Source organism: Coregonus clupeaformis, chromosome 10 (assembly GCF_020615455.1).
Source record: "Coregonus clupeaformis isolate EN_2021a chromosome 10, ASM2061545v1, whole genome shotgun sequence".
NCBI classification, from domain to species: domain Eukaryota; kingdom Metazoa; phylum Chordata; class Actinopteri; order Salmoniformes; family Salmonidae; genus Coregonus; species Coregonus clupeaformis.
The window spans coordinates 34,289,626-34,299,517 of NC_059201.1; the positions used below are offsets into that span (position 1 = coordinate 34,289,626).

At 42.8% G+C, this 9,892-nt stretch overlaps 1 protein-coding gene across 5 annotated transcripts in view; it reads left to right on the top strand.

The window, feature by feature from the left end:
- LOC121574817 (neural cell adhesion molecule L1-like protein) overlaps window positions 1–2,336 on the top strand; it is an 88,375-nt gene extending 86,039 nt beyond the window's left edge. For all 5 annotated transcript variants that reach the window (XM_041887414.2, XM_041887417.2, XM_041887416.2 and 2 more), the window contains one exon: window positions 1,068–2,336. In XM_041887414.2, coding sequence (XP_041743348.1) covers window positions 1,068–1,275 — 208 coding nt within the window. In that variant the 3' untranslated portion in view covers window positions 1,276–2,336. The remainder of the gene's footprint in view (window positions 1–1,067) is intronic.
- Window positions 2,337–9,892: the final 7,556 nt, after the last annotated feature.

The following is a 9,892-nucleotide window of genomic DNA, read 5'->3' on the forward strand; positions in this document are numbered from 1 at the left end:
CCCTCACAGACATCCCTGTTCAAGACATGTGATGGGCTGAGTAACATGTATGCTAAACGTGATGTGATAAACAGCAACAAATACTCCCGTTGTTGTTTACACATCAGTGATGTTGATGTGCTATCACCCTATATTGTGCATTGTGATTAGGTAGATGTGTGGTGGTAGAGCTCAGCTCATTAGCAGTAACAGCCTCATTGTTCAGATGTTACTATTTGTTTCTGAATGGAACCCAGCAGGAGGCTAAAAACCAATCTGTGTAATTGAATGCAGCTCATCTCCGGGGCGGTAATATCTGTGCTCAATTCATTAATCGTTCACTGGTCCGATTCAGAACACACTCACAGAGTGCAACTCAGAGTCCCACACTTCACTCCAATCAGGAGTCTCACACTCAGAACCTAACTTGAAGTTACGAATCAAAAGTAGCCTAGACATTTTTCATCATGTGCTCACAGTAAAGTTGAGAAGTAGAGTGGTGTGTATGGTCCTTAAAATATATGGCCTCCAATGTCAGACCACGGGAAAGCACATTTATTATATTTTTACTCCAAAATCAAAAAATGCTCAGATCCCTGAAGCACCTGATTTCACCATAATTTCCCATGTAGGAGCATCATAATGCCAATCCAAACCATTAGTCTATACAATGAACCCTTTATGTGATCACTCTCTTGTTGAATAATTCAATGAAAACTACAGCCTGAGCATCTCTCCCCATACAGACAGGGTTACAATGCACCTTGTGACTGCAGCATCTGCATAAGCCCGACATCCACATCAATACCCGGCTTCTTTTAATTATCCCATTCATCGTCACATACATTGATATACTGTACATGTAGGGTTTAAGTACACTTGACAGGAGGGCCCCTTACTAGTGCACATATCTGATCATTGTTCATCCGTCCGTCAGTCAGAGGTAAACATTGCTGCCAATCATCGAAGCTCTTCATTTAAGCTGCCTGTGTCCCTGTCCTTACCAATAAAGCCCATAGAGTTAAACCATGAGTGAAATTAGGTGGTTTTGAAATCCCCTGTCTTTGTGCCATCATGTTGTGACACAGTGACAACGATGAGAAGCCACTGAAGGGCAGCCAGCACTCTCTGAGCGGGCAGATCAAAGCAGAGGACAGTGGGGACAGCCTGGTGGACTATGGGGATGAGGACACACAGTTCAACGAAGATGGCTCCTTTATCGGCGAGTACGCAGGTCGCAAGGAAAAGAGGGTGTCCATGGAAGTCAAAGGAACCAACAATCAGAGCACAGCGTGAGAGAAAGGAAAATGGTCCATCATCCATCCTTAGGACAACACTTTCATCAGACTGGTGGAGGGGAGAGGAAATAAAGGAAGTAGATGACATAATCCATACCAATCACAATCTCATATTAAATGTAATGTGTCATTGTCAGCTGCACTGACATCTTCATTTTATAAAGCTCTTTGTTTTGTCAAACTGTAACAGAATGCATAATTTCCAAATGTATATATTATTGTATGTGGGAGTGTTTTATATTACTGCAAATCAGTGAAAACCTTTGAGGCTTTTTGCATTTTTTTGTCAAATGCAACAACTGTTTGTAATCTACTCAAATGTAAAAAGGAAGAAAAAGAAATCTCCAGTCCACATTGCTCCTTGTTTTATACTACCAGATCTCTCATGCCCAGTCATCGTTTATCAAACTACACGTGTGTGTGAGCATATGATGTCGGTCTTTTTCAGTTGAAGCAAATATTATCTGCATTTTATATTTGAAATGCATTCATTAAATATGATTTGAATATGTGTACAAAGGTTGTTCATTAACTTATTTCCTGGTTTTATACATGACAAAATAACAATACAAAATTGATGCCTCAGTTATATCACATAAAATGCTGAAATACACAAAATATCTAAGGCAGGTGCTCTGAGAACTCTCAGTTGATAACAGGATAGTACTTATGCTGTTGTTGTAGAAGTTCCAGATACGATTTCCACAGTGAGGTTGTGATTCAGTGGTTTTATGTGCTAGCTCGCTAAAACATGCAGACAATTATCAACCGAGTTACCAGTTGATCTTTTCTAGCTCATCAAAATACCAATTAAAGCATTAATGTTGTTCCCATGTTCTTAGAACAGCCTTGCTCATTACAATGTGCATGTCATTGTAGACAAAGCCATTCAACCCCAGAAAACTAATCACAGTAAGCCTGTTTTAAAGTCAACCTCAACGTTACCATGATGATCGCCTTCGATTGCATCTTTGTACAAATACATCAAATACAGCTATTGCATGTTTAAGAATGTTGGTGGATGTTTTTGATGTTATTAAATTGTTTAACTTTTCATTACCATTGGCTATAGACTGACTGTCCGTCTTTAAACTGCATACAGAAAGAATACTTCAACATAAATATACATGATTGGTGCTTTGGGTTTGTAAGACAGGAGTTGAAGTTGGCGAACCGGGTTTTAATGCCCTCGAAATACAGTCTAAGCCCTGTCTAAGCCGGGGGGGTTGTTCTAAGAAGGTCATACCAATAATAATTTAGCTGTTTGATTTGGAATTTAAGACCTCTTAAAGTATCAAAAATATATCCAGTATAAATAAATGTTTGGATGAACAATTATTTTTGGTGTTACTGCTATTAGCCCATACAAACGGTTCGGATGTTGCAGACAGAAGTTGGCAGATCGGCTCTACCGACTTCAGACGAGTCTCCTGACACTTGTGGAGTTCGTATAGCAAAACAGAAACATAGGCGGGTGCAGTGGATTGAGACGCATCCAATGCAAAAAAACAGATATCTCTAGCTTAATCTGACAGATTTTTGTATTATGCTAATTTAATTTCTACGCGGGCGCGGACATCGACCTTAGGGAGCTAACAGAGGGTTAGGAGGGCTGCCCAAAACAATAAAATAATCTAGCTAACTAATAACTTGGTGTAACTCAGAGGAGACATTCTTGTGGTCCATTCAGTCTTGGTGTGTCTCTCTCTCCCTCTGGCCCCTCTTAACCCCCAAACTAGTGGCCTATCAGCTATCTGAACTAAGGGCAACTCCTCCCCCCATACTTTCCCCATGAGCCCCCTAAGTGTTCTCTCTGATGAATATTTTGTTATAAACAATGCATAACACAATTGGGACATGAATGTGAATACTGTATGGTTAAAGGTTGATTCTGTTGTTAAGCTACTGTAACTTGCTGTGTATCTACAGTTACATTTTGTACCTCTCATTCTGGCAAATTGCTTCTCTAATTTATAGATTATAGAATGCATATGTTTCTTTGCTTTGAGTCTAGAATAGGCTATGTATTGACATCATCAGGTGTTAAGTAGGGAGGGTCCTCCCTGGTGAAGCAATATCATAGGCAGATCACACATCAATCATGATAGATTTCAAATCAGAAGTCTGAGAACTTGTTTGTAAGAACGGTGTGGGGAAAATGTGTATCTGAAAAGGTGTCACTTCGAATTCTGTCTCCAAGGTTGTTAACGGGTTTTTTAAAACAACTTGTGCCTCAGGAGATGAACATGAGAAATCAAAGGGGTGGGCTCAGTCAGTGGATAAAGGAACAAGGCTATAATCACATGAGAAGCAGAAAGCAGAGAGAGGGCCCTAGCTGCTCAGGTCATGATGGACAGGCCTGTTTCCGTAGGACTCAGCAGACAAAATAAATATGTTGATGAAACAGCATTTTTTTACCATTGTTACATGAGGAACAGGTATATCAGTCAACAGTGTGGTCCCTTGGATGTTCTGTATACGTTAAAAGGTTTTTAGCCGTGAATAACCCACTCCATTGTGCTCCCTTAACTCTAGTGTAATGTAATTGACTGTCGGGAATAGGACTGAGCCCCTGTGCTAGTGTTGGTGAAGCTACTGAGGAATGAATGCAGGAGAGGAGAGGTCAATGACTCGGAGCACAAGATGAACCTTTAAGAGCCCCAGAGAGCATTTTCTGACAAAGCCCTCTGACATCGTTTCATCTAATTCACCAGGAAAGTCATAAATAAAACTCGGGTCAATGTCAACATTTGCCTAGAAGGCACAGCACAGGAACAAATGGCTAGATTAAGTAGAGAGGAAAAATGGTCTCTCCCACAATATAAATCCTTTCCCGTGTCACCAGTTCTAGGTTGTTTCAGATATCCAGGTCGCAGCCTCCAGAGGAACTGTACTATAGATGTGATTATCACCTCTTCGGAGAGCACGTTAAATCCTTAATGTTGGAACTGACTCATGTTTTTGCTGATATACTGGCATTGACATTATGAGGCCAATTTGTGAAATAATTGAGAACATTATGTAACTTTCTATACTTCGTTTCAGTTTCATTATAGTTCTTCAAGCACATTTTAACAATTTGGAAACAGTATGAACTTTTAATGTCTGCCAGGGAAGGAGTAATCATTTTCATCAAGTTTGCACAGTCATGGTTTAAATTCCCTTTGGGACTTGAAAGGACAGAAAGTCATTGTTAAATGAAATTACACATATTTTGATGCGTCATAATTTCCATTGACTTAAATGTACTGTGTTGTTAGAATTAAAGACATAAACTTAATCTGTGCCTAACAGGTTGATTTCCAAAGTGAATTTCCCAATTGGTCCCCATAGAGAATAACACAATGCCACCGACGCGGCCAGCTACCAAGGACTGTGGGCTCTCCTTCTCCGTGGCCGATGTGAGTAAGACATTTAAACGTGTTAACCCTCACAAGACTGCCGGCCCAGACGGCATTACTAGCCGCGTCCTCAGAGCATGCGCAGACCAGCTGGCTGGTGTGTTTACGGACACGTTAAATCTCTCCCTATCCCAGTCTGCTGTCCCCACATGCTTCAAGATAGCCACCATTGTTCCTGTACCCAAGAATGCAAAGGTAACTGAACTAAATGACTATCGCCCCGTAGCACTCACTTCTGTCATCATGAAGTGCTTTGAGAGACTAGTCAAGGATCATATCACCGCCACCTTGCCTGTCACCCTAGACCCACTTCAATTTGCTTACCGCCCCAATAGGTCCACAGACGATGCAATCGCCATCACACTGCACACTACCTTATCCCATCTGGACAAGAGGAATACCTACAGTGGGGAAAAAAAGTATTTAGTCAGCCACCAATTGTGCAAGTTCTCCCACTTAAAAAGATGAGAGAGGCCTGTAATTTTCATCATAGGTACACGTCAACTATGACAGACAAATTGAAAAAAAATAATCCAGAAAATCACATTGTAGGATTTTTAATGAATTTATTTGCAAATTATGGTGGAAAATAAGTATTTGGTCACCTACAAACAAGCAAGATTTCTGGCTCTCACAGACCTGTAACTTCTTCTTTAAGAGGCTCCTCTGTCCTCCACTCGTTACCTGTATTAATGGCACCTGTTTGAACTTGTTATCAGTATAAAAGACACCTGTCCACAACCTCAAACAGTCACACTCCAAACTCCACTATGGCCAAGACCAAAGAGCTGTCAAAGGACACCAGAAACAAAATTGTAGACCTGCACCAGGCTGGGAAGACTGAATCTGCAATAGGTAAGCAGCTTGGTTTGAAGAAATCAACTGTGGGAGCAATTATTAGGAAATGGAAGACATACAAGACCACTGATAATCTCCCTCGATCTGGGGCTCCACGCAAGATCTCACCCCGTGGGGTCAAATGATCACAAGAACGGTGAGCAAAAATCTCAGAACCACACGGGGGGACCTAGTGAATGACCTGCAGAGAGCTGGGACCAAAGTAACAAAGCCTACCATCAGTAACACACTACGCCGCCAGGGACTCAAATCCTGCAGTGTGTCCCCCTGCTTAAGCCAGTACATGTCCAGGCCCGTCTGAAGTTTGCTAGAGTGCATTTGGATGATCCAGAAGAGGATTGGGAGAATGTCATATGGTCAGATGAAACCAAAATATAACTTTTTGGTAAAAACTCAACTCGTCGTGTTTGGAGGACAAAGAATGCTGAGTTGCATCCAAAGAACACCATACCTACTGTGAAGCATGGGGGTGGAAACATCATGCTTTGGGGCTGTTTTTCTGCAAAGGGACCAGGACGACTGATCCGTGTAAAGGAAAGAATGAATGGGGCCATGTATCGTGAGATTTTGAGTGAAAACCTCCTTCCATCAGCAAGGGCATTGAAGATGAAACGTGGCTGGGTCTTTCAGCATGACAATGATCCCAAACACACCGCCCGGGCAATGAAGGAGTCGCTTCGTAAGAAGCATTTCAAGGTCCTGGAGTGGCCTAGCCAGTCTCCAGATCTCAACCCCATAGAAAATCTTTGGAGGGAGTTGAAAGTCCGTGTTGCCCAGCAACAGCCCCAAAATATCACTGCTCTAGAGGAGATCTGCATGGAGGAATGGGCCAAAATACCAGCAACAGTGTGTGAAAACCTTGTGAAGACTTACAGAAAACGTTTGACCTGTGTCATTGCCAACAAAGGGTATATACAGTGGGGAGAACAAGTATTTGATACACTGCCGATTTTGCAGGTTTTCCTACTTACAAAGCATGTAGAGGTCTGTAATTTTTATCATAGGTACACTTCAACTGTGAGAGACGGAATCTAAAACAAAAATCCAGAAAATCACATTGTATGATTTTTAAGTAATTAATTTGCATTTTATTGCATGACATAAGTATTTGATCACCTACCAACCAGTAAGAATTCCGGCTCTCACAGACCTGTTAGTTTTTCTTTAAGAAGCCCTCCTGTTCTCCACTCATTACCTGTATTAACTGCACCTGTTTGAACACTTTACCTGTATAAAAGACACCTGTCCACACACGCAATCAAACAGACTCCAACCTCTACACAATGGCCAAGACCAGAGAGCTGTGTAAGGACATCAGGGATAAAATTGTAGACCTGCACAAGGCTGGGATGGGCTATAGGACAATAGGCAAGCAGCTTGATGAGAAGGCAACAACTGTTGGCGCAATTATTAGAACATGGAAGAAGTTCAAGATGATGGTCAATCACCCTCGGTCTGGGGCTCCATGCAAGATCTCACCTCGTGGGGCATCAATGATCATGAGAAAGGTGAGTGATCAGCCCAGAACTACACGGCAGGACCAGGTCAATGACCTGAAGAGAGCTGGGACCACAGTCTCTAAGAAAACCATTAGTAACACACTACGCCGTCATGGATTAAAATCCTGCAGCGCACGCAAGGTCCCCCTGCTCAAGCCAGTGCATGTCCAGGCCCGTCTGAAGTTTGCCAATGACCATCTGGATGATCCAGAGGAGGAATGGGAGAAGGTCATGTGGTCTGATTAGACAAAAATAGAGCTTTTTGGTCTAAACTCCACTCGCCGTGTTTGGAGGAAGAAGAAGGATGAGTACAACCCCAAGAACACCATCCCAACCGTGAAGTATGGAGGTGGAAACATCATTCTTTGGGGAAGCTTTTCTGCAAAGGGGACAGGACGACTGCACCGTTTTGAGGGGAGGATGGATGGGGCCATGTATCTCGAGATCTTGGCCAACAACCTCCTTCCCTCAGTAAGAGCATTGAAGATGGGTCGTGGCTGGGTCTTCTAGCATGACAACGACCCAAAACACACAGCCAGGGCAACTAAGGAGTGGCTCCGTAAGAAGCATCTCAAGGTTCTGGAGTGGCCTAGCCAGTCTCCAGACCTGAACCCAATATAAAATCTTTGGAGGGAGCTGAAAGTCCGCATTGCCCAGCGACAGCCCCGAAACCTGAAGGATCTGGGGAAGGTCTGTATGGAGGAGTGGGCCAAAATCCCTGCTGCAGTGTGTGCAAACCTGGTCAAGACCTACAGGAAACGTATGATCTCTGTAATTGCAAACAAAGGTTTCTGTACCAAATATTATGTTCTGCTTTTCTGATGTATCAAATACTTATGTCATGAAATAAAATGCAAATTAATTACTTAAAAATCATACAATGTGATTTTCTGGATTTTTGTTTTAGATTCCGTCTCTCACAGTTGAAGTGTACCTATGATAAAAATTACAGACCTCTACATGCTTTGTAAGTAGGAAAACCTGCAAAATCGGCAGTGTATCAAATACTTGTTCTCCCCACTGTAACAAAGTATTGAGAAACTTTTGTTATTGACCAAATACTTATTTTCCACCATAATTTGCAAATGAATTCATTAAAAATCCTACAATGTGATTTTCTGGATTTTTTTTTCTCATTTTGTCTGTCGTACTTGACGTGTACCTATGATGAAAATTACAGGCCTCTCTCATCTTTTTAAGTGGGAGAACTTGCACAATTGTTGGCTGACTAAATACATTTTTCCCCCACTGTATGTAAGAATGCTGTTCATTGACTATAGGCCATTATTCAACACCATTGTACCCTCCAAGCTCATCATTAAGCTTGAGGCCCTGGGTCTCAACCCCGTCCTGTGCAATTGGGTCCTGGACTTCCTGACGGGCCGCCCCCAGGTGGTGAAGGTAGGAAATCTCCACTTTGCTGATCCTCAACACTGGGGCCCCACAAGGGTGTGTAATCAGCCCCCTCCTGTACTCCCTTTTCACCCATGACTGCGTAGACATGCACGCCTCCAACTCAATCATCAAGTTTGCAGACGACACAACAGTAGTAGGCTTGATTACCAACAACGATGAGAGCCTACAGGGAGGAGGTGATGGCTCTCGGAGTGTGGTGTCAGGAAAATAACCTCTCACTCAACATCAACAAAACAAAGGAGATGATCGTGGACTTCAGGAAAGAGCAGAGGGAGTACCACCCTATCCACATCGACGGGACAGCAGTGGAGAAGGTGGAAAGTTTTAAGTTCCTCAGCGTACATATCACTGACAAAGTGAAATTGTCCACCCACACAGACAGTGTGGTGAAGAAGGCGCAACAGGGTCTCTTCTACCTCAGGAGGCTGAAGAAATTTGGCCTGTCACCTATAACCCTCACAAACTTTTACAGATGCACAATTGAGAGCATCCTGTTGGGCTGTATCACCGCCTGTTTCGGCAACTGCACCGCCCACAACCGCAGGGCTCTCCAGAGGGTGGTGCGGTCTGCACAACACATCACCGGGGGCAAACTACCTGCCCTCCAGGACACCTACAGCACCCGATGTCACAGGAAGGCCAACAAGATAATCAAGGACAACTACCACCCGAGCCACTGCCTGTTCACCCTGCTATCATCCAGAAGGCGAGGTCAGTACAGGTGCACAACCGCAGGGCTCTCCAGAGGGTGGTGCGGTCTGCACAACGCATCACCGGGGGCAAACTACCTGCCCTCCAGGACACCTACAGCACCCGATGTCACAGGAAGACCAACAAGATAATCAAGGACAACTACCACCCCGAGCCACTGCCTGTTCACCCCACTATCATCCAGAAGGCGAGGTCAGTACAAGTGCATCAAAGCTGGGACCGAGAGACTGAAAAACAGCTTCTATCTCAAGGCCATCACTAGCACAGAGAGGCTGCTGCCTACATACAGACTTGAAAATTACTGGCCACTTTAATAAATGGAACACTAGTCACTTTAATAATGCCACTTTAATAATGTTTACATATCTTGCATTACCCATCTCATATGTATATACTGTATTCTATGCTATCTTAATAATGTTTACATATCTTACATTACCCATCTCATATGTATATACTGTATTCTATACTATCTATTGCATCTTAGCCTATGCCACTCTGATAATGACATTGCTCATCCATATATTTATATATTCTTATTCCATTCCTTTACTTAGATTTGTGTGTATTAGGTATTTGTTGTGGAACTGTTAGATATTACTTGCTAGATATTGCTGCACTTTCGGAACTAGAAGCACAAGCATTACGCTACACTTGCAATAACATCTGCTAACCATGTGTATGTGACCAATACATTTGATTTGATTTGATCTAGGATAATTTCAGTATT